This window comes from Macaca thibetana, chromosome 3 (genome assembly GCF_024542745.1).
Source record: "Macaca thibetana thibetana isolate TM-01 chromosome 3, ASM2454274v1, whole genome shotgun sequence".
NCBI lineage: Eukaryota > Metazoa > Chordata > Mammalia > Primates > Cercopithecidae > Macaca > Macaca thibetana.
The window spans coordinates 71,518,226-71,537,635 of record NC_065580.1 but is presented as its reverse complement, the minus strand read 5'-3'; the positions used below and the strand labels follow the sequence as shown (position 1 = coordinate 71,537,635).

At 39.1% G+C, this 19,410-nt stretch overlaps 1 protein-coding gene across 16 annotated transcripts in view; it reads right to left on the bottom strand.

Annotated features, from left to right (window-relative positions):
• AKAP9 (A-kinase anchoring protein 9) overlaps positions 1–19,410 on the bottom strand; it is a 171,522-nt gene that overhangs the window by 2,530 nt on the left and 149,582 nt on the right. For all 16 annotated transcript variants that reach the window (XM_050782816.1, XM_050782819.1, XM_050782824.1 and 13 more), the window contains 11 exons: positions 18,022–18,166; positions 14,245–14,464; positions 12,389–12,539; positions 10,616–11,284; positions 10,179–10,387; positions 9,763–9,868; positions 7,800–7,982; positions 6,591–6,791; positions 4,886–5,118; positions 2,236–2,321; positions 557–686 (listed from right to left, as the gene is read on the bottom strand). In XM_050782816.1, the coding sequence (XP_050638773.1) occupies positions 557–686; positions 2,236–2,321; positions 4,886–5,118; positions 6,591–6,791; positions 7,800–7,982; positions 9,763–9,868; positions 10,179–10,387; positions 10,616–11,284; positions 12,389–12,539; positions 14,245–14,464; positions 18,022–18,166 (2,333 nt within the window). The remainder of the gene's footprint in view (positions 1–556; positions 687–2,235; positions 2,322–4,885; positions 5,119–6,590; positions 6,792–7,799; positions 7,983–9,762; positions 9,869–10,178; positions 10,388–10,615; positions 11,285–12,388; positions 12,540–14,244; positions 14,465–18,021; positions 18,167–19,410) is intronic.

Below are 19,410 nucleotides of genomic sequence, written 5' to 3'. Positions count from 1 at the left end.
ATATACTAAATAACACTTGGTCAGCTTTGTTTGCTATACCCCTGGAAATCAGTTACAAATTTAAACACTGGTGTTTACATTTTTACATTGAGCCCTAGATTATGTGCATTATTATTATTATTTTTTTGGAAACCAAGTCTTGCTTTTTGCCCAGGCTAGAGTGCAGTGGTGCAATCTCGGCTCACTGCAACCTTTGCCTCTTGAGTTCAAGCGATTCTCCTGCCTCAGCCTCCCCAGTAGCTGGGATAACAAGCACCCACCACCATGCCCGGCTAATTTTTTTGTATTTTAAGTAGAGACAGGGTTTCACCATGTTGGCCAGGCTGGTCTCGAACCAGCTGGTCTTGAACTCCTGACCTCATGATCTGCCCACCTCAGCCTCCCAAAGTGCTGGGATTATAGGTGTGAGCCACCATGCCTGGTCAGATTATGTAAATTACATATAACAAAGATGTCTGTCTCAATGCAAAGTAGTCAAAGCCCTAAAAATGTCCATTTTTCTCTGTTAAATATGAATACATTTAACAATTCCAGGCAGGTTTTCTCAAATTCTTACCTATTCTGAAATGGTAAAGGGGACCTAATATAGTCCAGATCTGATCTTGAGCGATACGTTGTGTGTCTTGGTTCTCCATATAGCTCCAGCCCACCAGAAGAATGAAAAAATGAGTCAGTCTTTTCTGCACCTAAAGTAACCCAAAATATTCCTTGTAAAGAAAAATAAAATCCCAAGCCCTTAAAAAATTTCTACAAAATAGATAACTGCTCAAAAGACTATTATACTATATTATACCATCTCCTATTTATAGTCATTTCTTACTATTCTTGCTAAAGGAGAAACAGTGCAAACAAAAATTTGGCTTTCAAATGTTATTTTGTTTACTTTTGAATATGAGTATTTCTGATACCTGGAATTATGTCTCAAAGAAAATTATTTAATTGGCATACTTTCTTTTTTTAAAGACCTTAGCTCTAAGTAGATGAGAGGTGAGGGGTGTCTGAGTATGTGTGGTTTGTGGGAAATGATGTGGATAAAAAATATTAGACTATGTAAACATTCCATTCTATTGACTTAAAATCAAGATTTGCTAACTTTTAATAAAACACAACTTATTATGGTACAAATTTCAGCTGTTTCAGTGTAATGATATTTCAAAATACTTTGTGTAGGGTACCAAAGCTATTTCCCCTCTCTCGGATGCTCAGCTCCTGGTAGAGTATGTGAAGGTGGTTTACTATGAATACACAGCACAGGGATGCTGTGTCCTCTGTACCTCTGTGTGCTCCCCAGATTCGGACCAGATTCCCTCATCTTTATTGCCAGAAATGTTCAAGCCCTAGTTTGTTTCCACTTCTAGGTGTAGAGAGAAGGAATTTTAGCTGTTACCATTATTATACAACCTCTTGGTAAACTCAGAAACCTGTTTGAATATTGTTAAATTATGAAAACTTCATAATTATTCCATATGACTAACAGCAATCCTGTCTTGAACCAGTGCCTTAAATGCAGTTATGAAGAGTATGGGCTCTGGAGCCAGACTGCCAGTGTTTGGTCCTGATTCCATCACTTCCCTACTGGCCATTCTGGGGCAAATGACATGTGTTTTCCATGCCTCGGTTTTTCATCTAAAAGTGAGAATAGTAACAACTGTATTTCTATCACAGGATTGGGAGAATACATGAAAAGAGCACGGCCCGGTGCAGACTAAGTTCTCCATGAAAATCAGCTATTATTATCCTCTTTAAAAAACAGTGAAGTTACCTAGTTTTGGCAGTTATAAGGGCTTTGTCTTTGGAAAACATTGTTTCCAGAATTCATTATTTGGTAAGTATTACACATGCAGTAATTCAAAGCAGCAGTCCCTAACCTTTTTGGCACCAGGGACGCATTTCATGGAAGACAATTTTTCCATGGACCCAGAGGGGCCGGAATGGTTTCTGGATGAAACTGTTCCACCCCAGATCATCAGGCATTAGTTAGATTCTCATAAGGAGCACACAACCTAGATTCCTCACATGTGCAGTTCACAATAAGGTCTGTGCTCCTATGAGAATCTAATGCCACGGCTGATCTGCCAGGAGGTGGAGCTCGGGCAGTAGTCCCCGCCACTCACCTGCTGCTGTGCGGCCTGGTTCCTAACAGGCCACAGACAAGTATGGGTCCATAGCCTGGGGGTGGGGGACCTCTGATTTAGAGAGTCATAAACATAAGAAAATATGCTATTTTGACTTCACCTTGATTCAGTCCAAAGCCATCTCTGTTAATATTGATGGAACCAGAACCTGTGACTCGATGCCACCGTCGAACCAAAAATTTCATTCTAAAAAAGATTCCAAGATAAAATTTCACAGCACATCTATAATGTAAACAGTATGTATACTTCCTACAAAAATCACATCATACATTTAAATATGAACATAGAACATATGTCAAATTTCACGATTGCCCAATTAAACTATGTCAATGCCCATTGTGACAAAATCAACTGGAACAGAGGAATAGGGATTCAAGATCCCCTTATCCCCTTCCCAAGAGGCATTACAGGTCTCTTATACTGTCAGCATCAGGTTCTGGCTTGAGGGATAAATGGGGTACAAGGAGATGGAAGGCAAAAGTAGATGGGAAAAGTAGGCAAAGAAAGGGTGAGAAGTAATGAAAAGAGAATAGAGAATAAAGGGCAGATGAAATAAGAAGAGAACAAAAAGACCCTTAAATTGGCAATAAGAATGTGCTGGGAATGCTGCAAGGTGGGTGAGGCTCTTGTCCCTTTGATTAGGGACAAAAAATGTTGGTTTCAAAAGGAATGGGAGTGTTAGCTTCATGAACCAGGTGCAGCAAGTTACCACCTGCCCCATTATGGCCCAAGGAGCTTTTGGAGCACCAGTTTTGATTTATTTTGAATCAGTTCCAAGGCTCCGTCTTAGGAGGGTCAAAATATGATAAACATAATCTTGGATAAGAAAAAGCAGGGCAGAGTGAAGTTTGTCAATAACAACTTCTACATTGCTTTCATGAAGCCTCTCTAGATCCCTCTAATCAAAATTACTAGCTAACTCCTGTGACCTCCCATTTATTTATTATATTCTAAGTCTTCCCCTCTAGAAAGTGAGCTGCACTTTAGGTATCCGCTAGGAGGGTCCAAAATTTTATGCTTTCAAAATTACTAGCTAACTCCTGTGACCTCCCATTTATTTATTATATTCTAAGTTCTGTGCATATTAGTCTTCCCCACTAGAAAGTGAGCTGCCTTTAGGTATTTAGGCAGGAATTATTATTTTTTCATCAATGCATCTACCAGCACTTACCCTGGTTTAACTCTATACAAGGTGATGAAGGAAATGAAAGGTGAGAAAGAGTAAATGAAACCAGGAGACTACAATATGGAATATCAGAAGCAAGGAGGGTCTGAGGCCCACACTAAGATAAAACCTGTGTTCCTGTTTCCAGAGCCAGCATGAATGAGACTGGGGAGACTGAGCTGGTTGTCCCAGCTCTATCACTACTGGCTTTGTAACCTCTCCCTGCCTCAGTTTCCTCAAGTGTGGAATGAGATTCTAGACCAGGTGATCTCAGACAGCTTCCAATTAAAAAATTGTGCCATATTTTTAGAGAAAAATAAATAAGAAAAAAAGGGTAAAACTCCTTAAAGAAGCATCAGATGTGACCTGACAGAAAGAACTTTAAAAAGCAAAATTCCTTTAAGATCTGTCTGCCTCCTAAAAGGGAGGGGGATGCATGGAGAAGCCTTGGTGTTTGTATGCATATAACCAGGTCAGAAGAATGTAGTGGGCCAGGTCCTCAAAGTAGTTTGAGTCTTGGCTGCATGTCAATCACAGACAGAATGAATACCAGAGTTCTTTGCTTGGGATTACTAGAGAAAGAACAACAAAAGCACTAGCAAAAATCCAATGCCCTAAAGGCTAACCTCTGACTTGAATGCAGTTAGGAAAGGACCTTCCATAGCTGGGCACCAAAACTGGGTTATCTTAGCAATGAAGAAAATGAATGTATGCCAGCCTAAGAAGTAATTTGTCAAGCACATTTTTAAATGTTATAATCTTTTTTTTACATGTGTGAGCTTGTTCATGGGCTTATTCAGATTTTTTTTTTTTTTTGAGATGGAGTCTCCTTCTGTCGCCCAGGTTGGAGTACAGTGGTGCGATCTTGGCTCACTGCAAGCTCCGCCTCCTGGGTTCACGCCATTGTCCTGCCTCAGCCTCCCAAGTAGCTGGGACTATAGGCGCCCGCCACCATGCCTGGCTAATTTTTTTTGTATTTTTAGTAGAGATGAGGTTTCAGCATAGCCACAATGGTCTCGATCTCCTGACCTTGTGATCCGCCTGCCTTGGCCTCCCAAAGTGCTGGAATTACAGATGTGAGCCACCACACCCGGCCTTTTTCTTTTTCTTTTTTTTGACAGAGTCTCACTCTGAGTAGCTGGGACTATAGGCACCTGCCACTACGCCCAGCTAATTTTTTGTTTTTTTAGTAGAGACAGGGTTTTACCACGTTGGCCAGGCTGGTCTTGATCTTCTGACCTTGTGATTTGCCCGCCTTGGCTTCCCAAAGTGCTGGGATTACAGGCATGAGGCACTGTGCCTGGTCCAGATTGTTTTCTAAAAGGCAACCCTGACTGGATAGGCCAGCTCTGAGTCACCAGCTTCCTGGACCTAGGAAGGCCCTTTTCATAGTCTACACATACCCTGCCACTATTCCTGCTGAATGAAAACCTAGAAAAACAAAGCAGACATGCTTCAGTGATGGCACATACCGCCTACTATACAAATATAGAGTATAACCAGAAAAGAATAGAGGGAGAATTAAAAAGAACTAATCCTTTTAGAGAGTCTATTAGTAAAATGCATTTTCCTTCAAGTTCTTCACCTGGAAATTGCAATGGATACTCTGACGGCCGACCGAAACCTGGTGAAGCCCTTTGGGCGATTGGTGATCACCTCTAGATCCGTGAAAGCTGGCTGCCCCCCCATCCGGGCAAGCAGGGCCAAAGTGGCATCTTCACATTCCTGGAACCCACCCAGTAACAGCAGCAGATATTTCTTCTGGTAAATGAGAGCCTTTCGAAAACTTTCTGCCCTCAAGTATTTGCCATAAATTCTCTATATTTAAGGAAGAGAAGAACATAAAGACATTAAGAAAACATTCAACCTGCTCTCCAGGGGAAAATAACCTAGATTTTAACAAGTAGCAGTAGTAGTAGTAGTAGTAGTAGTAGTAGTAGTAATAGTAGTAGTAATAAAATGGCAGGTATCCTATCACTGTTTTCTACTTTATCAGCAAAGGTGAAATTTAAGATAAATTAAGCTTTACACTTTTGCCTCTTTTAGTCAATGGAGTCTGAATAGTAATAGTTAGACTTCTTCTTTTAGGATTTAGCCCTCATTAATAATATTAATTGCAAATATTTTTGTCATCCCAATTTCATCTTTTTTTTTTTTTTTCTTTTTTTAATTGTACAGAGCTATTTTCATTAGGGTCACTAATGTATTTATTTATTTATTTATTTATGAGATGGAGTCTCACTCTCTCACCCAGGCTAGAGTGCAGTGGCGTGATCTCGGCTCACTGCAACCTCCGTCTCCCGGGTTCAAGCAATTCTCCTACCTCAGCCTCCTAAGTAGGTGGGATTACAGGCACCCACCACCATGCCTGGCTAGTTTTTGTATTTCTAGTACAGATGGGATTTCACCATGTTGGCCAGGCTGATCTCAAACTCCTGACCTCAGTAATCCACCCACCTCGGCCTCCCAAAGTGCTGGGATTACAGGTGTGAGCCACCGTGCCTGGCCTAATCTAACTTTTTAAATGTTAATGTTTTCTATCCCTTCAGAGTCATAAACTGGAATAAATGTTCCAAAAGTTTTTCTTTATGTTTTGAATTTTATGTTGACTGATTAAGGTAGTTTTAACAACATTCATTATTAGTCACTAGGGAGGCTTTCAGAGGGCTTACCATTTTACAGAGTATGATGCTCTTACATATAACATTCTTTTGGTCTATTAGGGATGAAACCAGGGAAAGTGGAACCACGAGCCCAGGATGCTGTCACTGTGACCATTAATAGAGGTTAATCTGGTCCCAGTCCTGGGCATGCCTTTCCACAAACCTCTGTGACCTGCATTCATGACAAAGACTGAATAAAGAGACCTAGAGACAAAACCTGAATACCATTTTTTTTTTTTTGAGACGGAGTCTCACTCTGTCACCCAGGCTGGAGTGCAGTGGCGCAATCTCGGCTCACTGCAAGCTCTGCCTCCCAGGTTCATGTCTTTCTCCTGCCTCAGCCTCCTGAGTAGCTGGGACTACAGGCGCCCACCACCACACCCGGCTAATTTTTTTTGTTTTTGTATTTTTGGTAGAGACGGGGTTTCACCATGTTAGCCAGGATAGTTTTAATCTCCTGACCTCGTGATCCGCGCATCTTGGCCTCCCAAAGTGCTGGGATTACAGGCGTGAGCCACCGTGCCCGGCCCTAAATTTCTTTAGTCTATTTATTTAAGGTCAGTGAGAGATGAAAGAAGGCAAAAACATAGAACAAACTGTGATGTTTAGATGGGAGATGTCTCCTACCTTTAAAGTGACATGTTCAGAATCAGGGCTTAGAGTTTGAAGTAAAGAGTCATTTCTTAGTTCAGCTTTCAGTTTGTATACTTCAGCCTCTGCCCTTTTCAAAGATTTCTGGAGAGTCAATTTTTCTCTGTTCCATACCTCTTTTTCAGAGGCAATGATGGCTTCAATGTTGGCACCACCATTCAATGAAAACCTGGAAGACTGCAAAGACCACAGACTACTTAGATGATTTTTAAGAACAAGTCTCTGAAGAAAAGTCTGCGCTACACATATTAAAGATAGCTCAATGATGGTGCAGTCTCAACTTTCTGACCTCACCTAGACAAAGTTGAAAGCCAATCTCAATTGACATTATGCATATACACTAACTCTAAGTACATGGTCCTTTGCTAAATACATTAGTTTTACAACTAAAAGTCCTTGAGAAAGCCTGGCCACAGGGAAGGTTTAGCAGATTAGCAGAGCTCTGAACTAAAAACATCAAGAGACCTAACAGACCATTTGGGTCCAAATTTTGAGCCTGTGCCTGAAATAGTGTATTGGAGAAGTGGGAAAAAAACAAGCCAGTATGTACATAATAAGTGGATTTCTATAAAAGGCACATAAATGTGTTATCATGTATTTAACCATACAGTTGTCTTACAGGTCTTTTCTATCTTTATATTGGGTGATTATGGAAACTAGCAATTAATTTTATACCTGTTTTTAAATGGAAAAATTTTAAGTAAATTCTCAGCGTAATTTATCAGACTGAAAGACATAATTTAACAGCACCTTCTATTTGAGTCATGAACACAATGACTGATAAGTAACCGAAGAGAACAGTCAGGATTCACATTTGAACATTTTGTGTATCTGTTGTTGGTGCCTAGGTAGCAAAGTATCTGGCTTTGGAGATACATGTATCTTGGTTTGACTACGACTTCAGTTCAGTTTTCTCAGGTATAAGGTGGATGCGGATTAGACATTCTTTATGTATACAACCCAGAGTCGAGTACAGAGATGGTTTCCAATAAATAACAGTAATTATTAGTAACTTAGTAGTAATAGTAATATTATTATTGTCATCCCTATAAAATTTTCTACAGATCCTACTAAGAATCAGGTATGTGCTAGTTTTACATTAACAGGATTAAAACTTGAACTAGATAGCAGAAATGATAAGCATGCACGAATTCTCATATATGGAGATGCTAAAAATGGACATACATTATCTCTGCCAGCTCCTGTCTGTCGATACCACCTGATCTGCTCTTCCAGCTTCATAACCATGTTCCTTAAGTCATTCTTCTCTTCAGTCAGTTGACTGATATGCCCTGTCAGCTCAGCATTTTGTCTCAGTAGTCTTTCAGTCAAGGAGCCACAAGAAGTACTTGGGGACACCAAGCTGGGCTGGAAAAATAAAATGGTGTAAGGTCACTTAAGCACAAATGGATGTGAATAATGCATATAAAGGGTGAATAGGCACCGAGAGCAACAAAGTTCATGAATTGGTGCTTGAGTTGAGTCTTCAGTAATAGGTAGATATTTACCAGGCAGAAAAGATAAGGGCACATTAAGCAAAAGGCGCACAGGCTTGAGCGAGTGTGTATTCCTTTCGGGGTGTTGTAGGTTGCCTGTTAAGTCTAGATTGCTTTACTTTATGAATAACAGACCTAAATGTAGGCAATGGAGAGTCATGAAAGGCTTGATGCAAAAATACGACACAAAATTTATGTGTTGGAAAAATTCCTTTGGTAGTAATGTACAAAGCAGGGGAAATTAGGGAAGATATCTTCGTGTCAGGTAGACCTATCAGCAAGTTGTTTCAACAGCCAGGTAAGAAATGCTGAAAGCCTGAATGGAGGCAATGCCTAAGGGACAGAAAGTAAAGGGTGTGTGGGAGAGGTATTTAGAAGATAAGAGGGACAGGACTTAGTGACTATCTAGACGTGCAGGGAAGGGTGAAGGAAAGTGGTCTATGGTGACTTCCAGCTTTCTAAACTGGGCGGTATCATGACTAGAAATGAGGGTCTGGAGCAGGAAGGAGAAAGGGAAGACGGTGTTCAGTTTGGAATGTGCCTGTGAGGTTCCTATAGGGTCACTATGGGGTACATTTCCCTAAGGAAAAATGTCTAGTAACTAACTGAAAATATAAGCCTGGGCCGGGCGCGGTGGCTCACGGCTGTAATCCCAGCACTTTAGGAGGCCGAGGCGGGCGGATTATGAGGTCAGGAGATCGAGACCATCCTGGCTAACACAGTGAAACCCCATCTCTACTAAAGAATACAAAAAATTAGCCGGGCCTACTGGCGAGTGCCTATAGTCCCAGCTATTCGGGAGGCTGAGGCAGGAGAATGGAGTGAACCCAGGAAGCAGAGGTTGCAGTGAGTTGAGATTGCGCCACTGCACTCCAGCCTGGGTGACAGAGTAAGACTCCATCTCAAAAAACAAAACAAAAAAGAAAATATAAGCCTGGAACACAGGACAGAGGTTTAGACTAGAACCACAGTCCACTAAAGATAAGCTCCATAAGGGTGAGGTTTTAGTCAGATTTGTTCACTGTATCTCCAGAACCTATGTGGCACACAGTAAGTGTTCAATATAAGTATTTGTTTAATAATAAGTCTAGTGAGAGCTCAGGGTGTTGGACTGTGTAAGCTTTCATAGTTATAGGTTACAGAAAAGAAGGAAGAGGGTAGGAAGAGGAACCATAAAGGTAACTGATGAAAGAAGCAGAAGAAATGTTAGAATACTGACATGACACGCAAGGAAAGAGAAGGTCTTAAGAAAATAAAAGAGATCAAAAGTATCAAATGCTACAAAGAAGTCAAGAAAAAGACTGAAAAGATTCACCAGATTAGTCAATTGTTTAGACACTGGTAGGCGTCTAAGGGTGTTTCACGGAGTAGAGAGGATAGAAGCTAGATCACTCTTTCAGGAAGCTTGTCTCCATACGGCAAAAGGTCAACATAATTATTCAGTAACAATAATGAAAGCTAACTTCCCCCACAAGCCTTCATTATCTTCTCTTGGGGGAAAGCAAGCATTATTACTCATATTTAAAATAAATGAAAAGATACAAATAAAACTCTATAAAGAGTATAAACAATATGCTGCAAGTTTCAAATGATTCAGTTTCTATTAAATCTTTGCTCTCAATGCTTCCGAAATAACTTTTAAAAAGTATTACCTCTTCACCTTGTTGGCCAATTAATTTCTGTAGTTGTAAAATAATTTCATCAATATTTTCCTGAACCCAAATGAAATCTTCATCATCTGCTATTTCAAACTGTAGTCTTTAAGAAAAAGACAAAAAGTCAAAACATACCTTCTCAATTGGGGGTGTTTACTACCACAAACATTACAGAGCAGGCGACGTTCTACTTCACCTATCACTTCTCCCTTATATACTGTGCTCTCTTCCCTGGGTCAAAGTGTTAGTTATTTTCAGACATTTGAGTTCTGTTAAAGAATATCACCTCCTAATGCAAACATGCATTACCTTTAAAATTTCAATTCCCCACCCTTGGCTAGCTGTCAAAGAGGCATGGGGTCTACCCAGCCTAAGAATGCTGCTTTCCCAAAGATCAGGCAGAAAAGTCTAACCTCTTAGAGGCTTTCTGGGCTAGAACCTGTAGTTTTGAAGCTACACATTGAAGCTTTTGTCTGCTCATTTCTAATTCATGATTACAGCCGGTTCCTCCTCCATTCATTTCAATCAATTTAGCGTAGTTTGATTCCTTTGTTTCTCCTTCTATTTTCTGTTGAAGAACCCAATTTCTAGTTCGATCACTGGTTAAGCTCCACGTGGCTGGCTGGCAATTTTGGACAGAATAAGAAAACAATAATTATAAGTGAAGAGCATATCACAGTCTATCTTAAGGGAACACAATTATTGTTTATATCCAACAAACATCTATATATTTCATTTTTAGGTGATTTACAAACAGTTATTTAAGTAATTTAATCCAATATCAAAATTTAATGATCAAAGGGCTGCAGTACTTACCTTAAAAATATCTAAAAAGAAACTGTCAGTTTACCTCATTAAGGTTCTGATACAGAATTCTTCTACTTTCTCGTTTTTCTTCTCGTTCTAGTTCTTGCTTCTGGAATTCCTGCATGATTCCTTGTAGTCTCTGTCCTTCAAGGTCTAACTTATAAACTTGTTGTCTTTTCTCTTCCAGCTGGCGCTGAAGATCTTCCACTTTGGACTGGAGCTCATGCATTTTTTTCTGTCCCTCAGTGTTGGCCTCTTGTTCTGTCTGCAGTGTTTTCCTATGAACCTGCCTATCTTTTTCCATTTGCTGTCGTGTTTGCAAAGAATCCAGTTTATATTTTTCAGTCTCATTTAACAGTTCTACTATGCGACTGTGTTTTTCCTCTAGCTGTTTCTGCAGCTCTTTCAGTAGGTCCTCTGAGGGCAAGGATGGCCGAGACTGCCCAGTACCATCATTGCTCTGCAGCTGTGCGTGCAATTCCCGTTCCCTATCTAGGGTACTACTCATTTCCCGAATTCGAACTTTCTCAGATTCAAGAAGTACTTGAAGCTCTAAGTTTCGACCGTGTTCTTCTGACAACTGGGCATCATATAGCATTCTCTGTGATTCTATTTTTTGCTGGGATTCGTCCAGTAGTTGTTTCTGTTGTTCCAAAAGTAGATTTAGCTGAAGATTCCTTTGTTTCTGACTCTCAAGTGAAAACTTCAGATCCTGGTATGAGAAAGTCAAATTTAAGAACTTGTTAGTATTATTACAAATACTTGGCCAGGCATGGTGGCTCACGCCTGTAATCCCAGCACTTTGGGAGGCCGAGGAGGGCAGATCACCTGAGGTCAAGAGTTCAAGACCAGCCTGGCCAACATGGTGAAACCCTGTCTCTACGTCTCTACTAAAAATACAAAAAATTAACTGGGTGCAGTGGCACATGCCTGTAGTCCCAGCTACTTGGGAGGCTGAGGCAGGAGAATCGCTTGAACCTGGGAGGTGGAAGTTGCAGTGAGCCTAGATTACGCCACACTGCCCTCCAGGGTGGGCAACAGAGCGAGACTTTGACTCAAAAAAAACAAAACAAAACAAAAAAAACCTTTATAAGTATACAACCATGCCTTTGTTAATACTATGCTGATAGTATCTGTATTAGAAAATAGAACTGATTTAGTTTATTAACTTAAATGTTCAGTAGTTAGTGCAAAATCATGAAATATAAACAAAAGAAGGGTAAAATACTTTTCTCAAAAAATCTTAACCTCACTAAGTAATGAAGCAGCATACATTTAAGTGGCTAGAAGAGCTCTGAGCCAATGAGACAACTCCATCTCTATTAAAAGTAGATACTGCATGTAGTAGTACAACCTGCCTTGAGCTGAGAGCCTTGCAAAGCAGGGGTGTGTCTCTCTGAAAGGGGCCAATGTTCACTTTAAATGTTCTTAAGCAGTGAGGGATCCAGAAAAGTATCCCTGTTCCTCTTCCCTAGGAGAAAACAGGAACCAAAACTACTTCTGTATTAAACTGACAGGATTGCCATGTTTATCTCTGTGTACCAATTCACATGACCAAAACATGTTGCAGAAGAGCAGTCTATATGCATCTTTGGATGTAGCAAAACAAACTAACAAACAAACCAATCACCATTCCATTAGCATTTCCTCATAATATTGTTTAGATAACATTATATAGTATTGAATGCCTAAGTGAACAACTTACCGCATCTTATTAAGAAGTCTAAGGTTGACATTTTAGATGGAGGAAAGTCTCAAGACTCTCTTCTATCATTCTGGATTTTCCAGAGACATTTAAAGACAAAGATAACAGTACCTCAAGTTCTTCTTTATCCCGTTCTTCACTGTGTCCCAACTTCGCTTTCTCTTTCTCCAAAGCCCATTGGAGCTCTCTTGATTTTTTCTGTTCACTTGCTAATGTGTCATTAAGCAAATGTACTTCATCTGTCTTATCTTTAACTTCCAACCTAAGTCAGAAAGACAAATGAACTTCCATAAAGCTATGTTGATGAAGCATATAATGAGAGAGAGAAAAACAGCTTCCACTGATAAGCTGAGGCATACAATATGCTAGCTAAGAGGAAAATATAAACTATTAAATATTCTTGACTGGGGTTCATTTCAAATTAACTCTTTCTCTTTTTTTTGTTTTGTTTTGAGACTGAGTCTTGCTCCGTCGCCAGGATGGAGTGCAGCAGTGTCATCTTGGCTCACTGCAACCTCCACCTCCCGGGTTAAACCGATTTTCCTCCCTCAGCCTCCCAAGTAGCTGGGACTACAGGCGCACACCACCATGCCCAACTAATTTTTGTATTTTCAGTAGAGATGGAGTTTCATCATGTTGGCCAGGATGGTCTCAATCTCTTGACCTCATGATCTGCCTGCCTGGGCCTCTCAAAGTGCTGGATTTACAGGCGTGAGCCACCGCGCCTGGTCCTGTTTTTTTTTTTTTGAGACAGAGTTTCCCTCTTGTCACCCAGGATGGCGTGCAATGGCGCAATCTTGACTCACTGCAACCTCCGCCTCCTGGGTTCAAGTGGTCCTCCTTCCTCACCCTCCCAAGTAGCTGGGATTACAGATGTACGACAGCCCGGTTAATTTTTTGTATTTTTAGTAGAGACGGGGTTTCACTATGTTGGCCAGGCTGGTCTCAAATTCCTGACCTCAGGTGATCCACCCGCCTCGGCCTCCCAAAGTGCTGGGATTACAGGCATTAGTCACCACACCTGGCTTCAAATTAACTGTTTCTAGTACTACAATTATTAGTTATTAATTATCAATGCAAACAACTATGCAATTTATTGTTACAAAATAGTATTAATAAAAATTTTGGCTGGGCATGGCAGCTCACACCTGTAATCCCTGCACTTTGGGAGGCTGAGGTGGGTGGGTTACCTGAGGTCAGGAGTTCGAGACCAGCTTGGCCAACATGGTGAAACTCAATTTCTATTGAAAATACAAAAATTAGCTGGGCATACTGATGGGTGCCTATAATCCCAGCCACTCAGGAGGCTGAGGCAGGAGAATCGCTTGAACCCAGGTGGTGGAACTTGCAGTGAGCTGGAATCACACCACTGCACTCCAGTCTGGGCGACAGAGTGAGACTCCGTCTCAAGACAATTAAATAAATAAAAAATAGAATAAATAAATAAAAAGTAAATAAATTTTTTGTCTTTTACTGAACATGGTAATCACCATGTCTATTTGTGTGTGAAGCTAATGTTCAATATAAAAACGACTAGTTATAATGTGTCTTTGGCAACAGAATATCGCAGTATTTGTATCAACAAATATATTCTTTTAACAAGCACTGTCTCTTCAAATATTTTGCATATTTCAGCTCACTCAATCATGAATTCTACTGCATTCATAAATATCACTTCAAATTGGCTGATGGTAAAATAAAGGTCAAAGTCAAAATATATCTCATACAAGTCTCACACAGAACTGAAGTCACAGTAGAGAATATGTTATAAGTTCATCATTTGGAAAAATTTAGTTTTTTTACTATTATAGTTTTTCCTTGAAAAAAACAGTTGCATGCTATTTAAACATCATGCATGTTATATTGCATGGTATTTAAATATCATGTGTGTTATATATTTGCACAGTGTTTATGACAAATTACTCCCATTCCTTGTAACATGTTTATAATAAGGAAGCCTGGCACACCTGAAAGCCTCCAATTCCTTTAGGTGTTTATGCTGTGCCTTGAGTGTTGTTTCTAGTTCCAGTTTAGTTTGTGCAAGCTCACTCCTCAGTTCAGCCACCACCATTTTCTCAGAACTCAGCTGCTCCTGCAGTTCCGTTGCTCTGTCTTTCATACTGCTGAGCTCCACTTGCATCTCCAGCATTTGAGACTGCTTCTGCTGTATATTATATTCCAAGAGTTCTACACAGAACATGATTAATATTTAAAACATAATAAAGCAACTCATATTTGGTTTATAAATATTTGTTGATAAGAACTGATTTGTAGTTTAGGAGATTACTTCAAAGGAAACAGGAAAAATTATAATCCCAAGAGTTGGTAATGCAGTACAGGCATGGTGGCTCATACCTGTAATCCCAGCACTTTGTGAGGCTGAGGTGGGAGGGAGGACTGCTTAAGGCCAGGAGTTCAAGACCAGCCTGGGCAACATGGTGAAATTCTGTCTCTACTAAAAATACAAAAATCAGCTGGGTGTGCTGGAATGTGCCTGTAGTCCCATCTACTCAGAAGGCTGAGGTGGGAGGACTGCTTGAGCTCAGGAGGTGGAGGTTGCAAGGAGCTGAGACCATGCCACTGTACTCCAGCCTCGGTGACAGAGTGAGACCCTGTCTCAAAAAAACAAACAAAAAGAGTTGGTAATATATAAAAATAAATTTCAGGCATGTTTTCCTCACAGTGCTATTGGCCAAGATTTCAGAACTATAAATACATAAGGATAAAAGTTTAACACAATACATTAATGGATGCAAGATTTAAAATTAAAAAAAAACTTTAAATGGAACTCATATTTGTACATTCAGAATTTCAACAACGTACTTTAAAAAATTCCAAAGATTTTTTGATACCCACACAAAGTACTTGCCACACAAAGTACTTGCAGGAATTTCCCAAGTAACTGACTACAATGATGAGCACTGCTTATTTCTTTTGTTCAGCACCCCTTTGCAGAGAGTCCCTCGGAACTTTAATATGACTCTGTTCCCAGAAGTGGGAAATCCAAACCCCACTTTGGATACTGTCCTTTTATCCATTAAAGGCCAACCAAACTCTTGCTACATGTTTGCTACAATAAAAACAAACTGAAAAATTTAAATCCCTCAGCATGTTAAATGAAAAAAAAAAAAAGGCATGTTATAAAATATGTATCAGGATTCCTTTTTTATGAAAAATATAAACTTATGCACACAGGCACATTGAAAAGGTCTGGAGACATATTTACCCAGCTGTTAGGTAGTCATTATAGGATTTAGGTGATTCAAGGAATGATTTTCACTCTATTCTTTTCTGTATTCCACCATAAATATGTAATACTATACTACTCTAATAAGAAAAGGATTTTTAACTTAAAAAATACTATCAAAGTTCAACAATTCACATTACAATTCATATTAGTGATGTTAGGAGACAGAAATAACATTAGCTTTAGATGATAATCAATCATGTTTAATTAAGGCTTCTAAAAACTTTAGAGGTTAAGGATTTACATAAATGTGAATCTGTGACATTAATTAAGCTTTCAATGGTGTTCTAGTTAACCTAAGTAAAACAATATTAATTTATCTCTAAAAGGCATCTTCAATTAAGCCTACATTTAAAGTGATATGTTTATCTCATTATGACTCTTTTTTCTGAAGTAATTTTAACTTGCTTTCGTTTTTTTTTCCTTCTTAAACTCAGTGATAAGAATGCTTTAGCTTTTATTTTTTTGAGACACTCTTGCCCTGTAGCCCAGGCTGGAGTGCAATGGCGCAATCCCGACTCACTGCAACCTCCACCTCCCGGGTTCAAACGATTCTCCTGCCTCAACCTCCCCAGTAGCTGGGATTACAGGCACCCACCACCATGCCCAGCTAATTTTTGTATTTTCAGTAGAGACAGGGTTTCACCATGTTGGACAGGCTGGTCTCGAACTCCTGACCTGGTGATCCTTCTGCCTTGGCTTCCCAAAGTGCTGGGATTACAGGCGTGAACCACTGTGCCCAGCCTGCTTCAGCTTTTTAATGACCAATGTGAGACCATGCTGTGACCTTCAAAATTTCCAAAAGGATACATGTTTCTACCAGTACATGAAACAAAATTGCTGAACACACAGCCATGTGTCCTCAGTGGAGATGATGAAAATTAGATTTCACTTTACTTTCTAATGATTTCCATCTGTAGCTCAATTTAAAAGATCAGATACTCTTATCAAAAAGTACCTAAACGAGCATATCACAAAAATAAAAATCAAACTAGCCAATTACCATATGAAAAAGGACTAAACACTTCAGAAATTAGAGAACAGCCAATTAAAACCACAATAAAAATCCACTGCACACCCAGCAGATTGGCAACAGTAGTCTGACTATACCAGCTGTTGGCAAAGATGTGAAGCAACGTAACTCTCATATACTGCTAGTAAGTGTATAAACTAATATGACCATGAAGGAAAATCGTTTGAAGTTATCTAAGATAGGCATTCCATGACCCAGCAATTCTACTCTTAGTTATATACTGAGAAGAAGAATGCATATATGTAGCAGAAACACTATACAACAATGTTTATAATAGCATTGATAGTTAAACAGCTAAAAAGTAGAAACAATCCAAATGCTCATATTAATAGAATGGATATATAAATTTTGGAATATCTATACAGGGAATTCTTTTTTTTTTTTTTGAGACGGAGTCTTGCTCTGTCATCCAGGCTGGAGTGCAGTGGAGCGATTGTAGCTCACTGCAACCTCCACTTTCTGGGTTCAAGCAATTCTCTGCCTCTGCCTCCTGAGTGACTGGTATTACAGGTGCCTGCCACCATGCCTGGCTACTTTTTGTATTTTTAATAGAGACGGGGTTTCACCACCTTGGCCAGGCAGGTCTTGAACTCCTGACCTCGTGATCCACCCATGTCAGCCTCCCAAAGTGCTGGGATTACAGGTGTGAGCCACTGCGCCTGGCCCTACACAGGGTTACAGAGTTATGGAGTAACAAGGATGAATGAACTAGAGATAAATGCAGTAACTTGGAAGAATGTTCTACTACTAATTTGGAAGAATGCAGTAACTTGAAAAATGCAGTAACTTGGAGGAATGTTGGAAGAATGTTACAGAGAGGTGAAAGAAACAAGATAAAAAACACATACAGATTGATAAAGTTCAAGAACAGGAAAAACTTGAAACTTACATGTTTTAGGAATATATAAATAGGTAGTAAAACTAAAGAAAAATCAGAACTATGATTACCTCTAAGTTACTCAGAGGAGCATATGCTTGGGAGAAGGGGCTTTCGGGATACTGGCTATATTCACATGGGTGATGTTTCCATAGATACTCATTTAATAATGTGTCATAAGGCATATTTGCAATTTGTAATTTTCTGTATGTTATGGCTCACAATTTTTTAAAAAGGATTAAAAAGGAATTAGTTATATGCACGGTGGATTTTCCTCGAAAGAGTATTTTCCGTTTTATGACTGGAAAGACTGTTTTCTTAACATACAGCTCTAAAATAAAGAAAAAGAATGAACCCAATGGGCTTAACCTGATTAGGGGAATAGCAGTTTATTTTAAAGTCAACATAGCTGTCTACAACCAATTAGATCCTAGAGTAATTAATATAGATTGTATCCTTAACATTATGAGAATGAGAAGGAAATGTGACTGAGAAAATATGTTTTAACTTAATAATAATAAGAAAGAAAACAAAGTGAAATCTTTTCACCTATTTATGTAACCATACGAGCTTGTCATACAACATACCTTGGCTTGATTTCTCATTCTCTTGTTCTCTTTTCAGAGTAATTTTCCTGCCATTCATTTGTGCATGCAGTGCCTGAATTTCAGATAACAAACTCCTTCTATCTGCTTTCTGCAGGTATTCCATAGCTGCTTGATATTCAACACCCTGTAACAAAGGAAGGTAAACATCAAGTGACGAGAGATGTAAAGGCAATACAATTAACAACCAAGAAATCTGAAGAAGAATGAATGGAACACACATACTAAAATTTTCTTTTTAAAAAATTTTTCTTATTTTTCCTTTCCAAAATGTATGAGGATATGCTGCAGACAAATGCTCCTTTACCTCTAAATACGAGACTGTATTTCCTTAAAACAAGAACATTCTTTACATACATAACTACAATTAGCGAAAGTAGAATTAACATTACTACAATACTATTATGTGATGTACAGAGCCCATTCAAATTTTGTGAAATGTGCTTCACAGCAAAAAGAAAAAAAGTGATATTCCTAAGTCTTTCTTTGTCTTTCATGACTTTGAATTTTTGAAGACTACAGGCTATTTTGTTGTATGTTCCTCAATTTTAAAACACTTTTTATTTTGATTAATTTAAGCTAAAGTTCCCATGTATCTGTTAGCCAGCTTTTCCCAGTGATACCATCTTGCATTACCATAGTATATTATCAAAACCAGGAAAATGGTATTAGTACAATACTAAACTATAGGGCTTATTCAGATTTCATTAGTGTTCACATGCAGTCATTAATTTTCCTGGTGTGTAATTCTACAAAATTTGATCATAGGTACAGACAGGTTCGTGTAACCACCACTACCATCAGAATACCAACTGTTTTATCATCACAAAGAAACCCCTCTATAGTCATACTCTCTCCCTAACCCTAAACCCTGTCAACCACTGATCTTTATTACTATAATTTTGTCATTTTAAGAGCATTATATAGCATACAAATGGTTGCAGGCATAAACAGTTTGTTTCTTTTTAATTGCTGAGTAATATTTCATTGTATGGATGTACCACAGTTTGTCCATCCATTCTTCTGTCAAAGGACATTTAGGATGTTTCCAGTTTTTGGCTATTGCCCTCCCATTTTACAATCCTACCAGCAATGTATGAGACAGTTTCTTTTCTTCCTCACCAGTACTTGGTGTCACTATTTTTTATTTTGATAGATGTAGTGTTCTCAATTTGTTTTGGTCTGACATTTCCCCAAGAGTGGACTATGAATATTCATTTGACAAAAATACTGTGAAAGTGGCACTGTGCCCTTCATATTAGGAACTGTATGATGTCTATTCCATTACTGGTAATAGTCATTCTGATCACTTGGTTAAGGTGGTATCTGCAAGGTTTCTCCACTGCAAAGTTACTGGTTTTCCCTGGTAAT